Source organism: Lycorma delicatula, chromosome 8, assembly GCF_047948215.1.
Source record: "Lycorma delicatula isolate Av1 chromosome 8, ASM4794821v1, whole genome shotgun sequence".
Taxonomy (NCBI): domain Eukaryota; kingdom Metazoa; phylum Arthropoda; class Insecta; order Hemiptera; family Fulgoridae; genus Lycorma; species Lycorma delicatula.
Genome location: NC_134462.1, coordinates 46,137,304 through 46,154,519, shown reverse-complemented (window position 1 = coordinate 46,154,519; position 17,216 = coordinate 46,137,304). Strand labels below are relative to the sequence as shown.

General features: G+C 31.8%; 1 protein-coding gene across 1 annotated transcript in view; it reads left to right on the top strand.

Annotated features, from left to right (window-relative positions):
- The window catches only part of Cat (Catalase), a 114,074-nt gene that overhangs the window by 85,138 nt on the left and 11,720 nt on the right, over positions 1–17,216 (top strand). Inside the window, exons 4-7 of the mRNA XM_075373824.1 lie at positions 1,281–1,431; positions 6,786–6,965; positions 16,164–16,355; positions 17,062–17,214. Of these exons, the coding sequence (XP_075229939.1) occupies positions 1,281–1,431; positions 6,786–6,965; positions 16,164–16,355; positions 17,062–17,214 (676 nt within the window). The remainder of the gene's footprint in view (positions 1–1,280; positions 1,432–6,785; positions 6,966–16,163; positions 16,356–17,061; positions 17,215–17,216) is intronic.

Sequence of the window (17,216 nt, the reverse complement as noted above, 5' to 3'; positions counted from 1 at the left end):
GGTATTTTTTCTCTATGCTGTTTTACTTACAGTTTTCTCATTCTTTATTTTTGTCTCCGGTATCCATATAGGTCTATAAACTTATACAATTGTGACTGACCTGATTTTGAATCTAAATTGACTACAGTAATTCTTTCAATATATTGTTTGTAATTGTACACTCACTCATTGCCCATTTTTCCACTCCTATATTTTCATTATCTGATTTTATGATAATCCTATAATTTCCTAAACAAAAATCTTGCTACACTTTCCTCACAAAATTCTTACTAATCTCAGTCTATCCATTTCTCTTTTTAAATTATCTTTTCTACTGTTCTTATTTAAGTTTCTGATATCACTCATTCTGACTAAGAATATCATTGTTTTTCCATTTTTGATGATATCCTGTTGAGTAGTCCCCATCTGGGAGATCTGGTTGAATGACTTGAATCTGTAATATTTTTTCCAAGTGAATAGAATTGTATTTTATTAAAATGAAGAATAATAAATCAAATTTTCTAAGAAATTTCAGCTGTAATTATCTGTTGCTTTCAGCTGTATAATACTCAATGCCTTGCAGATGCAAGACTTTTCTATTTTTTAGGCTGTATCAACTATTAATTAGTTAATCTCATCAAAAGCTACTGTGAAAGTACTCTGTCCCTTTTAGGAACCATATGTTAGTCTGGCCTCTCCACCATCAGTCACCTGTTACAGCCACAACTGCAGTATTACCAACTGTTTCTCGTAACGTAAGCCTCATTAATAACAAGATATATTCTTTTTTAATATTAATTATATATAAATAGATTATTTATTTATCGTTTTTTAATTGGTTTGTTGATATGTAGGAGTTATAGTTTTTCTGTTAATTAATTATATGCATGTTATAATGTGCATGAATATTTATTTATATTTATAATGTTATATGCATGTTCATGCAGAACACTGCCTTAAAGCATACAAAAAATAATAATTCAAAGGTACTCAAGAGAAAGAAAAGATCTGGAAAGTTTGAAGCCTCATGTGACCATGTTTATATTTTTATAAAAATTTATCAGATTCTAAATGTTCACATTATTACCTACGGTTATTAGTTGAATTACATTGTTTTTGCTGTGTTTTTCCGGATGAGTCTACCTTATTTCTCATTTATATTTAAAATTAATTTTGACTTCATTTTAAAACGACCATGTTTAATTTTTTTTTGTTGAAATTATCATTTAACCTTAGTAGAATTATGTAAATTTATGACTTTATTCAGAAATGGTATTTGTAACTATTTCTTTATGTTACAGAGATCCAAGAGGTTTTGCTGTTAAATTTTATACTGAAGATGGTAATTGGGATCTTGTTGGAAATAACACTCCTATATTTTTCATCCGTGATCCAATTCTATTCCCAAGTTTCATTCATACACAAAAAAGGAACCCTGTCACTCACTTAAAGGTTAATTTTTTTTATTTTATTTTTTTAGTCATTAACCAACAATGAAACAAGCCTATAATGTGCAGTTACCAATTGAAGTGATGTTGTTTGTAATCAATAGCCTCCGTTGCGTGAATGGTAGCATCTCGGCCTTTCATCTGGAGGTCCCGGATTCAAAGCCCTGTCAGGCATGGCATTTTCACACGCTACAAAAATTATCATTCATCTTATCCTCTGAAGTAATATCTAACAGTACCCTACGGTAGTAGTACCCAACATCCTCTTAACCTATACAGGAGGTGTATCATGAAGTTCTCCCAGTACTTTCATAACCGATTCTACTCTAGAAAATAATGCAAAAGTTCATATAAACATGTCCTAAAATGTTTCATTTGCAAGTATTGCTAGTAAAAGATTTCACTCAGATTTCAGCTACCCCAGTGAAACGAGGTAGCTGAAATTTCTACGAGGTAGAAATTTTTAGGACATTAATTAAGAGGCAGAATTAGTAATTTCTTATGATTTTTCAGATAACATAAGTCCCAGAACCGTATATACAGTAGTATGTGAGAAATCTGAGTGAAAACCAATATATTGGAGTAAAAAACCCTGGTTTTTATGTTTAATGTACAATAACTTTTTTAAATAGGTAATAAACAAACACATAAATCTTTCAAAAAAACTTGTACAGAATTTAATTCTGAACACATTTGTTTAAGATACGTTGAATAGAACAAAGGAAAGTTAGAAAAATTCAGATTTTATTTAGAAACTGTATACTAGACCAAAGTACATTTTATGTACCAGTTTTATAATAAACTAGCTCCCCATCGCAGCTTTGCCTGAGCTACATGGTTGCTTGCGTTTCTTGTAGCAGTCAATTCTTTTATTTTATGTTCTTTAGTCAAGTAACTGGAAGTAGGTGCAGCCAGTCACACATACAGTTATTTTAGCAGTGGCTGTGTTGGTTCAGCCACAGCGCCATATACCTTCATACCCCTTAAAAAATCGGGAGTAAAAAAATCCTAAAATAGTTTTTAAATATTTATCTGAAGAGTATTTGCAAGCCCAAATCTACTGAATATCTAATTTACTATAGTCAGGATTGGGAAAATTTACAATCATTGTTCAAAATTTCTTTTACCTTTTTTCATCCCCTTTCAAGGTCAAATTTCAATCTAGAAATTGGTTCATTGACATGAAGATTACACTCACCAAAAATTTGATTGATTTCTTTATTTGTTACCAAGAAATTTAAAAAAATGTAGGGTTTTAAAAAAAAATCAAAAATCCATTTTAACACTTTTAATCTCTGAATTTCAAAAAATGTAGAAATCAATTTTTAGATATTCATATTAAGATTATACACTCCAAAAATTAGGTTGATATCTAACATCTGTTACTGAGAAATAAAAAAATAATGGTTATAATTTCATTGTTACTCCATTTTAACCCATTAAACTCAGAATTTCAAAGTGGATTTTCTTAGTATGCACTTACACCATAAGGATAAAGCGTATACAAATTTTGATCAATTTATCTTCAATAGTTATTGCTAGGCGTTGATCACTAAACGCCTAAAATATTATTTTTTATATATATATATATAGAGCATCCCCTCTCTCAACCCATTTGTCAACAGTAGCCACCCCATTTTCTAACAGTATTAAATTGATAGAACTTCCGAGTATATGATGTTTTTGTGGTGTTTTGATTTTCTGTTAGCAGAATGTATTGGCTTTTTGAATTACCAGTTTTGGAAAATCCAACATATAATTGTCCATGAGAAAAACTCTTTGATCGTAAATCAATACCAATGTGTTTGAATGTCTGGCCTTGTGCTTTATTGATTGTTATAGCAAACGAAAGTTTTATTGGGAATTGCAGTCGCTTGAATTGAAATGGTAAGTCTGTTGAGATCATTGGGATGTGAGGTGTAAGAACAAGCTCTCCTGCTGCTGGACCTGTCAAAATAATAGTCTCAATGATGATTTCGCATAGTTTTGATTTGCAACCTCATGCTTTTACATAACTTTGGAGGGTTAATGTTTCATAGTAAAATAATCAGAACTCCCATTTTAAGATTGATACTATGAACTGGAAAACCTGCAACATTAAAATAATTTAAAAATCCTGGAGTGATAGTAGACTGCATCTTCGGTATTGATTACAGAATTTACAGATCGATATTCTTGCTTTGCCCTTCAACTTTTTCTAAAATCGTATTAATTTCCAAATGCAGAATTATTTTGAGGAGTTATGATTAGATCTTTCGCAAACCCACTCGTACAGTTTTTGTGAAAGCATACTAATTTTTGGATAAATATTGGATGAGATCACCCATTGTATGCACAATGGTACTAATGTTTTCAACAACAGAAATGTAACCATCATTGTGAGGAAGAGCCCCATTTCCAGTGTTTAATAGTTGTAAGGGTAAGTTAGCATCGCCACCTCCAAGATGAACCCTCATATTAGTTTTTAAGTTAATAGTGTGGACAAATTTCTATAAGGGTGATGATTGAAGGCATGCCTGAACATCATCCCTAGTTCCTCTCACAATAACAGACAATGTTTGCCGAAAGTCTCCAGCAAACATGAAAGTTATACCACCCATTAATTTACCGCATGATCTAATATCTGAAATGGTTCAATCGGTCGCTTCAATATGAGTTCGATGACTCATTGTGCAATCATCCCACACTAAAAGTTTAACATCCTGCTTTATCCAAGTGGACCATTTTTACGAATAGATCAAACAGATTCTTACCCACATGCAACATTTAAAAAAAGATCATAAAATGTCAGTACGACCTCATTTCATCAAGATAGCTGAAAGCCAAGCAAAATCTTTTATTAGACATAACTCGTAAATGAAGCATTTTAGGACATATGTTTTTATGAATTTTTTACATTATTTCACAAGTAGAATAGGTTATAAAAGTCCTGGGAGAATTTTGTGACACATTCTGTTATGAAGTATAGTGTGGAGGACTTTCTTCACTTTCTTGTCCAACTTCTGTAATTGTAAAATATTTAAAGTATAATTTAGTAATTGCCAACACCCAATTTAAAAATCATAATAGAAGAATATACACTTTGAAAAAGCCAGGCGATATTGCAAGGTATCAGATAGATTATATCATGGTTAAGCAAAGATTTAGAAATCAACTCGTTGACTGCAAAACTTACCCTGGAGCAGACATTGATAGCGACCATAATTTGGTGATAATGAAATGTAGATTGGGGTTTAAAAACCTGAAGAAAAGTGTCAGATGAATCGGTGGAATTTAGAGAAGCTTGAGGAAGAGGAGGTAAAGAAGATTTTTGAGGAGGACATCGCAAGAGGTCTGAGTAAAAAAGATAAGGTAAAAAATGTAGAAGAAGAATGGGAGAATGTTAATAAGGAAATTCTTAAATCAGCAGAAGCAAACTTAGGCGGAATAAAGAGAACTGGTAGAAAACATTGGGTTTCAGACGATATATTGCAGCTGATGGATGAACGTAGAAAATATAAGAATGCTAGTGATGAAGAAAGTAAAATGAACTATCGGCAATTAAGAAATGCTATAAACAGTAAGTGAAAACTGGCGAAAGAAGAGTGGATTAAAGAAAAGTGTTCAGAAGTAGAAAGAGAAATGAACATTGGTAAAATAGACGGAGTATATAGGAAAGTTAAGGAAAATTTTGGGGTAGATGGGTGGAATATATTGAAGAGTTATACGGTGTTATAGAGGAAGAAGAGGAAGTTGAGGAGGATGAAATGGGAGAAACAATACTGAGATCTGAATTTAAGAGAGCATTAAAAGATTTAAATGGCAGAGAGGCTCCTGGAATAGACGGAATACCTATAGAATTACTGCGCAGTGCAGGTGAGGAAGCGATTGATAGATTATACAAACTGGTGTGTAATATTTATGAAAAAGGGGAATTTCCGTCAGACTTCAAAAAAAGTGTTATAGTAATGATACCAAAGAAAGCAGGGGCAGATAAATGTGAAGAATACAGAACAATTAGTTTAACTAGTCATGCATCAAAAATCTTAACTAGAATTCTATACAGAAGAATTGAGAGGAGAGTGGAGGAAGTGTTAGGAGAAGACCAATTTGGTTTCAGGAAAAGTATAGGGACAAGGGAAGCAATTTTAGGCCTCAGATTAATAGTAGAAGGAAAAATAAACCAACATACTTGGCGTTTATAGACCTAGAAAAGGCATTCGATAACGTAGACTGGAATAAAATGTTCAGCATTTAAAAAAAATTAGGGTTCAAATACAGAGATAGAAGAACAATTGCTAACATGTACAGGAACCAAACAGCAACAGTAACAATTGAAGAACATAAGAAAGAAGCCATAATAAGAAAGGGAGTCCGACAAGGATGTTCCCTATCCCCTTTACTTTTTAATCTTTACATGGAACTAGCAGTTAATGATGTTAAAGAACAATTTAGATTCGGAGTAACAGTACAAGGTGAAAAGATAAAGATGCTACGATTTGCTGATGATATAGTAATTCTAGCCGAGAGTAAAGAGGATTTAGAAGAAACAATGAACGGCATAGATGAAGTCCTACGCAAGAACTATCGCATGAAAATAAACAAGAACAAAACAAAAGTAATGAAATGTAGTAGAAATAACAAAGATGGACCACTGAATGTGAAAATAGGAGGAGAAAAGATTATGAAGGTAGAAGAATTTTGTTACTTGGGAAGTAGAATTCCCTAGGTCAGTTTATTTACCAGAAATAGTTCACTAACAAAGTCAAATCAGAATGGAGCATAGCTAGACAAGTATTAATGGAGGCTTATGAAAAATGAGGTAATGAACCAGTTGTGTACTATTGATTTTCAAGTGTTACTTTTATATGTTAGAAAATTTGTTTAAATCCATTTCACATTGAGCTGACAGACAGCAATTACAGCACATTCAGTTGACCATTATAGGCTCATTGTACTTCTGCCATTATATAATCCATACTTGCGGCTTAATCATGAGCTTGTTGCCACATTAATCTTATGCTTATTTTAGTGGGAAAAGAGAAAAATAAAAATAAATTTGACATCACTGGCTGGGTCTCCTTTTTGACAAAAGTGCAAAACCAATGACGCATAAGTGAGATAGTCCATGACCTGTTGCTCTTGGCTTGACTTAATAGCATGTTAACTTTCTTTAAGTCTGACTATGTTAATCAGAATTAGATATCTGACACTATATGTAATTGAAACACAGGTTCTTGTTTAAATATCCTGTAAAGTTTTTTTTATTCTTCATTATATTTTAAAAGAATAACTTGACATTTGCTAATATATTAGAACAATTATTATGTATGTATATTTAGTTGCTACAAACATTAATGATATTTTATATCTTTTCAGGATCCTGATATGTTTTGGGATTTTATTAGTCTTCGCCCTGAATCAACTCACCAGGTTTTGTTCTTATTCAGTGACCGAGGAACTCCTGATGGTTACCGTTTTATGAATGGTTATGGTTCTCATACATTTAAATTAGTCAATGACAGTGGTGAACCTGTATATTGTAAATTCCATTATAAGGTTAGTTCTCATTTATTTTATTTTTCTGATACTGTGCATTCCCAATTAATAAAACTTTATAAACCAAGTTAATTGTTATTGAAAAATATAACTAACCATTATTGCTTTAGAAACTTATTATTAGGAGCCTTTATTACAAAGCTCCTTAGTCATATTCTGCATAAGGTAAATGCTATAATAATTATTAGACGGAGAAGTATGAGTGATTTCATTTTAATTCCAGTAAAATGTAGTAATAGAGTTGTACTTGAATTTAGCATTAAAAATATAATCCTTGAAGAATGCAAAGGATTAATTACATGGTTGAGGTTACCATAAGGTTGCAGAGATGTTATAAAGACTGAATTGTATGACAATAACAACAACAGTATATACAATCCATATTATACAGTAGTCCATACAAGCAATGTTCTTAATACAGATAATCTTCGAATGAATAGCTTGCAATACAGAAGTTGAAGAAATGGATGTTGCTTATTAACATGAACATTGCAATATGTGTAGAGTGAATGAATGAATATAGTTCATTGTAGTATAAGTGGAAAAATAAATGGGTGTGCCTTTTAGGTCCATTTTTTAACTTGCATAATTTTATTGCTCAGTTTAATAAGGCATTGAGGCATGTTGGTTTTATGAACACCAATTCACTATACCGTTTGCATAATAATCTCACTTCAGTCTAATGTCTTTAACTCTATCATGTTCATTAATCTCTGCTTCTATCCCATACCAATTATGTTATTGGCAAAAAAAAAATTTAATTCACCTACTACTTTGCTTACAAGACTCATTCAACTGGGATGTTGCCATGTGGATTGAGAAAGAGCAGTGAATGTGGTAGGGCAATGAGGATAGTTAGTTGGATGTGTGTGAAGGGAGCAATTGGCCAGCCACATCTATACGTCACATTCCCATGACAGTAGCAGAATGTCTTAGCAGGCAGTACCATTGTCTGTTGTGCAACAAATTATAATCCAATTTCTCACCAACGAAGGTGTCAAATCCTCTGAAATTTTTACTTGACTCCAGGCACACTGGAGATGCTACCCTGTCAAAAATAAAAGTGTTTGATGGGCCAAAAAATTTAGAAGTGGCCGTGATGCAGCAGAGAATGAAAATCACAAACGTCGTCCATAGACCAGCATCAACGATGACAATATTCAGCCATTTGTGACCTTGTGGAAAGTTATCGCCTGATAACTGTTCCTGAACTTGCATCAGTGGTGAGCATAAGTGTTGGGAATGTGCATACAATTTTGTCAGACACTCTTGTATACAGCAAAGAGTCGGCGAGGTGTGATCCACGTTTTCTGATTGAGGTGCAGAGAGATGTCTGGAACGACATCTGTTAGTGGCTTCTGAATCTCTTTGAGGAAAAAGGATGTGCATTTTTTATTGTTGAGACCAGCGGCGAAACATGGGTCTACCATTTTACCCCAGAAAGCAAGAGAGCAAGTATGGAGTGGTGGAAGAGTGGTGAGGGGGCACTAATCAAAACCAAGAAACATGTCTCAGCTGGAAAAGTTCTAGCAACTGTGTTTTGGGACTCAAAAGGTGTGCTGCTGATTGATTTCTTGCCTGAATGAAGGACAATAAGTGTGGCATACTATTGTCAGCTGTTGCATGAATGTCAGGACTGCTTATCACAACAAATGATGCTGGCAACTGATTCACAACTTGCTTCTTTTCCATGACAACATACAACCATATACAGCAGTACAGACAGTACAGACTTACAATAAATTCATTGGACATTTCTTGAACCCCCACTGTACATTTCAGACTTGTCACCATATAATTTCCTCATGTTAGGTTTGCTGAAAGAAGCTTTAGAATGGGAAAGATTAAAAGACAATTCTGCAGTCAAGCATTATGTATGCAACTGGTTGTTGGGGCAGCCATCTTGATTTTTTGATGAGAGGATCAGTAAACTACTTATCTGGTGGAGAAAATGTATTTCTGTTGAAGGAAACTGTGTAGAAAAACAAGGAAATTTATTTTTAATTTTATCTAATATCAATAAAGCTATGTAAATGAATTCTAGTTTATATTTAAATGACCCTAATATTTAAAAGTAGATTTATACATCTATTCATATAAACTTAATGAATACATTCCTGTACCTAGTTTTTCAAATATTGAATAGTTTTTGGAAAAAGATTAAACAATGAGAAGGTACTTCCAAAATTAGCTTAGCATTCACCATCAAAACTTGCAGATGTATTGATTATTTGCAAGGTTAATTGAACCTTTATACAATTTTTATCAGTTTTATTTTTTACTTTAAAATAATGTTAAACAGGAAAAATATTTAAAATAAAAACAATTTTAAGAAAAACAAAGAATTATTGAAAAAATCTTGTGTCTAACAAATAAGTGCCTACAAAAAGTATACCTATTTTCTACAAATGAATGCATAAAAATTAGATAAGCATAATTTAAAATATTTATTTATCGTATTTAAAGCATGAAAGAATCATCAATCTATATATAGTACAAAAAAGTAAACAAACAAAAGCATACTACTAAGAACAGCTTTTAAGAACCATTCAGTCAGTGTGATATCTCATAACATGCCTGAGATAGAGCACATATCTAAAAATCTTAGTGTTATTATTTTTGTTAACCAAAAATTGTAGTCAAATAAAGCAACAAAAGAAGTAAAAATATAGGGGCTTTGGATTAAGGTTGAATTAAGTCCCAATGAGAGATTACACCAATTCAACTGGGCACTATTAAACCAGTGAAAAGGTTAAAAATTGCCTGACAAAATTTTGTTGGTCAGCAAAAGAAAATTTATTTCATCAAATAGGCCTTAACTATAGCAAAGACTGCAGTCAGAAAAACATAAAATACTGAAAAAAATTTAATTTTCTATTTATTTTTTACTACAATATTTGTTTTGAATACATATTCAAATGCTGATGCCACATTAAGCTGCACACTGTTAATTATTAATCAGTCTTTTATCATAATCAGTAACAATAATAAAATTGTTTATAAACTGTTTTCATTTTTTGTTTGAATCTTACTTAATTTAAATGTAAAAATTGTAAATTTAAATTTAATATTAAATATTTATTATATAATCATAACTCAATTGGTTACTCACTTTCCAATATAATATAAGCTTTATATGTTTGCTTATTCTTTAAAGTGTAAGATTTTTGCACAGTATTTTGATCTGTATTGATAGGAATAGTAACTAGATATTTTAATGAGTGAAGTGTATGTCTTGTAATATTTAATTGTAGCAAATTAAGTGTTTCAGAAGTTTTTTTCTAGCCTTATAGCAAAGACCATGTAGAGATTTGATTTTATATATTAACAAATATTTTTCTAATTTGATATTTGAAATGCTAGTTAAAATAAAAGTATTATCACAGTTAAGTAAATTATTGCCAAGATAATAAGTCTTAATATTTATTTTACAGCTGCCATATATTTTTTGATGAAACCAGAACCTCAAGCTTAAGAAATAAACTAACTCCTTTTGTCTGGTTTTATTTCTTTGTTTGTTAATAAAATTTCCTAGTATAAGAAATATTTTTAACATTCTCTGAAAAATGTGGTAGAAATATTTAACATTACAAAAAAGTATATTACATAATGTCATCCATTTAAGATTATATTTATTAAACTCAAAGAAAGATTACTGAAATTTCTACTGCAGTGGTAATTTTTAGTAACTGCCATATTGTTTAGCATATAAAGAGTTACTTTATTCAAATATAAAACATCCAAACACAATGTTGATGTAAAACATAAAAACCTAGTGAATTTTATTATTTGGGATAAAATCGAATAGAACACTTCTAGTGTTACCTTATCAATTACAGGTATTATAAACAGTTGTGAATCGGTACACATAAGGTGTAAATGGCTAGTTTCCCATTTCATCATTGCTTCATTACCAGTTGTAATTAGCTGACATCCATCCAATAATTATTTTTAAAAAAATCATATTTATTTAAAAAACTTTTTAAAAAGCATCTATAATTTTTAAAGCTACTTGGCCTAATCTATAATTTAGCTACCTAAATCTTTCTGGTAATATTTTGACCCCAAGGGGAAGACACCCACCATGTGACGGATCCAACCGTCATGCCACTACCTCCATACCTAGCCCTTAGCTGGAGGTCATCTTCAATAACCTCAAGACATATTCCAGTCTGGCTGCTGTCAATATGCCACCAATGCAAATGCTACAAGCGACATTCACATCGTTGTACTATGCCTAACTTGGAACCTACAACAATAATCCCAACAGGTCCCAAACAGGACTACCTGATTGAGCTGATCTAAACTACAATCCTACCTGGTGTTAGGGGAGCTCAACATGCAAATCAGGCGCCATACCCTAATCCAAAAACTAATAAACTAAATAAATCAATAAATACCAAACTAACACTAAATATGAAAAACTAACACTAACAACAATAAATCACAAAACATCAAAGTAATAATCAACTCAAAAATACAAAATAAAATTAAACCAAAAGAAAACAAATCTATTAAAACACTAATAAAACAAAACCTAATAAATCAAAACATTGCAAACAAGAAAACAACATTAAATTCTAAACATAAAATAAAACAAAAACTAAAACAATAAAAACAACTAAACAACTAACAACTAAAAAATAAAACAATAAACATAAAACAAAAACTAAGTATAAAATACTAATCAAAACATACTACAATAAAAACCATCATAACCAAAACAGTAAGCACAAGAAAGACTAAACAAACATAACACTAATAAGACAAAAACCAAAAAAATTCAAAACCTAATAAATCAGCAATGTTTACAGGAAAGTGTAAACAAAATAAATCAACCCAACAAAAATCTACGAATAACATATCTCATTATTCATATAAATAAGAAACGTAACATATAAGTCACAAAGTAAACAAAAGTCAACAAAGTAAATTATAACTTACTAGAAGCCATGAGAACAATTAACCTCACTAGCCACCTAAATGTCTATTCTATCACTTGAGAGTTCCTGCACATGTTTGTATGCAGGATATTCCTCAGAACAACAATCATGACTCGCTGGCTTTCAAGCTGGAAAAGAATTTATGCAGGTAGGAGAACCTCCATCCTTCCTAACCTTCCTAACCTGGCAGTCCTTGGCATGATGTGCATCCTTGTCACAGAAGGAACAAAGTTCCTTCTCTTTTTAGAAACATTGGCCACATGGCCTAGGCCCAGACACTGAAAACAATGACTAACGTTCTAGTAGTCCTTTATTTTGCACAACTGGTAGTCGATGAACAATCTGTCTTTTTCAAAAAATTTTGCACACAGGTGCTTCTCACACTCTACTACATAATGAACCACACTATTATCTCTATGGCCAGCCCGGAATACCACCTTGAACAAATTAGTAGTTATCCACTGACTTATCTGTGTTCTGACTTTGACCACATCAACAAACCCCTCCTCCCCAATTTCATTGGAACATCATATATAATCATCCTTGGCCGCATGTCTTTATAGTAACTGTCATATTCTTATTGATTGCCTCATTACTTCCTATGCCCTTCTCTGTCTCACTGTCATTGGCCACCTTACACCTTTGGGGTTATCCTGGACTCTTGACTATTCTTAATCCATTCTTTCTTGCTTCCAAACTCTTGGTAACCTCACCCTTGGAGGATGAGGAGGTGACACCTTCTGGCTTATCTATTAAATGACTTTTGGTCTCAACACTTTTACTACCTCTGACGGCAGTCAAAGAATCAGTCCCTTGTCACTCTCCCACTCTAGCCCTGAAAGCCTCTATACAGCCCTGAAGCCTATCCACCCATTTAACAGTTAACAAGTGCAAAAACTGCAGCTTCCTCATTCAAGACATAACATATGTCGCACGCCTCTCTCTGGCACTCGAGTTCCCCATAAACTCTTCAAACTCATTGCAGAGACTGTTAAACATCTCGATCACTTCTGTTACTACATCACCTGAAACCACATCAGAAGATGACAATCGCACTTCTAATTCCTTCATAGCTGCTGCTTCAACCTTCCTCACCTTCATAGGCAGTACTACTGCTTAGTCTATCCTGTTGAAGACCCAAACAATTCCTCCATTAACTATATTTCTGAATCTACCTTAGAACCCTTAGGATCCTGAGCTTGTTTATCCTCTTTTTCTCTTTCTTCCCTTTCCTTTTGTTACATTTTACACTCCATTGCCTGCATTTCCTAATATGCTCAGCCTGTGCCTTGGATTCACATACTTTTTATGTCTTTTCAGCCTGGGTGGCCTTATGTCAAAGATAACCAGGCGAACACGATCTCTCATTTGATTCATGATCACTACCCAAATAAATAAAAAATAAAAAACAGCAAAAAGACTAATAAAAACTGATATAAACTAAACCAATCAATTCAAAAAAGAAAACAAACTGAGTAGCCAATGAGAATAACAAGATGGCCACCATTACTAGATAATGGTGTTGATAAACAACAAAATTAAATAACGATAACAGACTAAAATACAAAGAAAAAACCCAAAAACAAATTGTGTAAAACAAAAAACAGACAACAAAAAACAATTAAACCACTAAGTAAACTAAAGAACAACCCTAAAATGTATGGTAACGGTAGATCAAAGACAGCCTAGGTTGTCTTGGTTAAAATCAACAAATAAATTAAATACTAACTCAAAAATAAAACAAAACTAACACTCAACATAAACTGTAAGAACCCCTAACAATAAATAAACAAAACATAAACCTAAATACTTAACTATATTACTGATAAAAATACATCTTATCGGAACATCCAAAACACTACCACACCAGCCAGAATTGTGTGGTAATATTTAAAATTTTATTTATTAATTAAGATGTTGACTTTTAAGTACTTAGACAGCTTTTCACAATATAACTTTTAATATGTTGGCCATATAAAAAGAACTGTGATTTCAGCTTGTGGCAAAGATATAAAGTTTTTCCCACGATATATTTTAATTACATTATTATAATACATATAAAATTGAAATAGTGACAATTTCTATTAAAACTGCTTGTAATCTTAGTTTCCTGTTACAGAGAATTGTCTTCTTACATTATTTCATAGTAAAACAGTATATAGACAAGTACTATGCCTGCATGTATTTATTTCACACATAAATGAGGTGATTCTTTAATAACAATTGTTAATAAAGAGTTGTTGGAGCTTCTTAATGGTTTTAGTGAAACATCTTTTCTTCACTATTATTTTTTCTGTCTAATTTTTAACTGAAACTATAAATGTATTGTAATAATGTTGTTAAAACACATAGTTTGGTGCTCACAAAAACCATTCCCATCTTTGAAATAGTAAGAAATAGTAATTTTTGTAAAAATGGATGTCGTATTGAAACTAAACATTAAAAAAACTATTTTCAAATTTCTACTGCTTAAACTCAGGAGAATTAGAAAATCAGGTATAAAAAACGAAAGAAGTTTTTGAACTTACCTATTTCCTAGATACCATTAATTATCTGAATCAGACCAGATAAGATAAATTGGACTTTGAGAATATGTTTCATTTTCTTAATTAAGTTTGTTTAATATGAGAATGTTTACACCTACATTCACGAAAATGTGTGAATGTATAACATAACTACGTCAATACCATCTGTCTATTCTTGCTTTACATCTGTAATATTATATAATATTTATTGCTTATACAAGATGCAGCAGATATAGTAACCCTACTTTAACATGAAGTAGTAGAACTACATATTATTAGTATTTACTATTTCAAAGAACAAATCACACCATTCCTTACACACTTCTCCCTTTTTATAAATTATTTCCTTCAGATGACCACCATTGTTGGGAATGTAATCTTCGGCCTGTGCATGTATACTCACCATAACCTTAAGCAGACTTTGTTATGGCTTCGTGTGAATGTTGTTTTTCAATTCCTGAATATTTTCTGCCCTGTTAGCATAAACTGAATTTCAGGAATCCCCACAGAAAAAAATTACATGCCAATAATTCAGACAAATGAGGTAGCCAGTTGACATGAAGTTTTTGCATTTAGCTATTTCCTAGATACCTTTTAACTGTGTGAATCTGACCAGATAAGATAAATTGGACTTTGAGAATATGTTTCATTTTCTAACTTAAGTTTGTTTATTATGAGTATGTTTACACCTACATTGTGTGAATGTAGGTGACCAAACCAGGAAATGAGGTGCCATGAGATTGTTATGGATGTTCTTGCTGTGTGAGCAGTTGCATCATCCTGTAGGAACTACAACTTCTGCATATTGATAATGTTACACCACATTTGCTGTGTTACAAACTATTGCAACATAAAGTCATAATAACCTGCTATGACTGTGATAGTGTCACCTGCATCATTTTCAGAAAAATAAGTACCAAAACAATACCCTAAGAAGATACTTCACACCACACAGTAACTTTTGCACTATGAAGTGATTTTTCATGAAGCTGATAAGGATTGCAAGGCACCCAGTACCTAAAGTTATGTTTGTTTACAGAGCCAGATAAATGAAAATGGGCCTCATCGAATGGTTGAGAAAATCATATTAAGTGTTTATCATCTCCAGAAGCTGTGTATAGAAATTTTTATGTGCCTCTAGATCTCTGGGCAATATTTCTTGTGCCATTTGCATCTTATATCAATAGAACTTAATGTCCTGATGCAACATCCATCACACTCTTCTGGCTGATACATTAAGAGCTTGCAAATGCCGAAAACTAATCGCGTTGGACTTCGCTGTAAAGCAGCTCCTTTCTGAGGCAATGTTGTCCAGGGTACCAACCAATTGTGGCCTACCAGATGGCTTCTTGTTTAAAGCAGACCTATTGTTCTTAACTCCCTGACCCACCTTGTAATTGCCTTCCATGACAGAACTTGTCCATTCCAGCTGATTTTAAAATTCTGCTGAAACAAATGCTGCATTCTTACAACATTATCAGCACACTTGAAAAAAGTTACATTTGCAAGCCTACAATGTTCATTTCAACAGCTCCATACTGACTGCCAAGGTTTTGTAATATGATGGAACAAAAAAGGCTTTGAACTTCACTATGCAATGGCATAAACATCAGCACTCTTGGAAGCCATGACCAACAATAGCACACAATTTAAAATGGGTGTTTATTTCTGCTGCATCTTGTACATTTATTTTTTGTTATGATAAAAATAAAATATTTATTTTTTTACAGACCAATCAAGGAATTAAAAACTTACCAGCAGATAAAGCTAATGATTTGTCTGCATCTGATCCAGATTACTCTATTAGAGATCTTTACAATGCTATTTCTCGTGGTGAATTCCCTCAGTGGAATTTCTCTATACAGGTTATGACTTATCAGCAAGCTGAAACATGGAAGTTCAATCCATTTGATCTTACTAAGGTAATTGTATGAATTATATTTTATTATATTGTTTTAATTTGTTTAAATTACTGGTTGATTATTCTTCTGTTGCTTATACATTTCAATTTTTTTAAAGTTTTAAATCAGTGGTAAAAATTTTTTTTCAAAATATATTTTGCGAACAAAAACCGTGATTTTACTGAATTATTTTCTGTTTTTTTATGGAAATTGTTTACCAATCATCATCATCAGCATATAATGAGGAATAAATGTACATGAATGAAAGGAAAAATGATCTTTTAAGATATGAAATAATTTTAATTAATTAAAAAATAAATAACACTTAAGAAAAATTACAAAATGAGCATTTCTACCAGAATTACTCGTAAGAATAAAAATAAAGAAAACACTTTTGATGAAAAAAGTTCCTTTTATTTTGGTTATTGTTTTACTTTTCATTTTTATTCTACAAGCTTTTGTTTTATTGAGTTTTATAAGGTTTATATATTAATTATTATTAATTCATTTTCATTTTTTTATATATACTAATTTCTCAGTATTTATTTTATGGTGATGTTTAATAATCTAAATGATCATCCAGTTTTATATTTTAATTAAATCATTTTTGTAAATAATTTACTTATATTATTTTACTTATTTTACAATTTGTTTTAATAAACATTTTACATTATTGCTCTATCCTGTGTTAAAAGAATATCTCTATGATTTATTAAATTGTGTTTAGGTTTGGCCACATTCTGAGTTTCCATTGATTCCTGTTGGTAAATTAGTATTAGATAGAAATCCTTCTAATTATTTTACCGATGTTGAACAAATTGCCTTCAGTCCATCTCATCTTGTGCCTGGAATTGAACCTAGTCCTGATAAAATGTTGCAGGT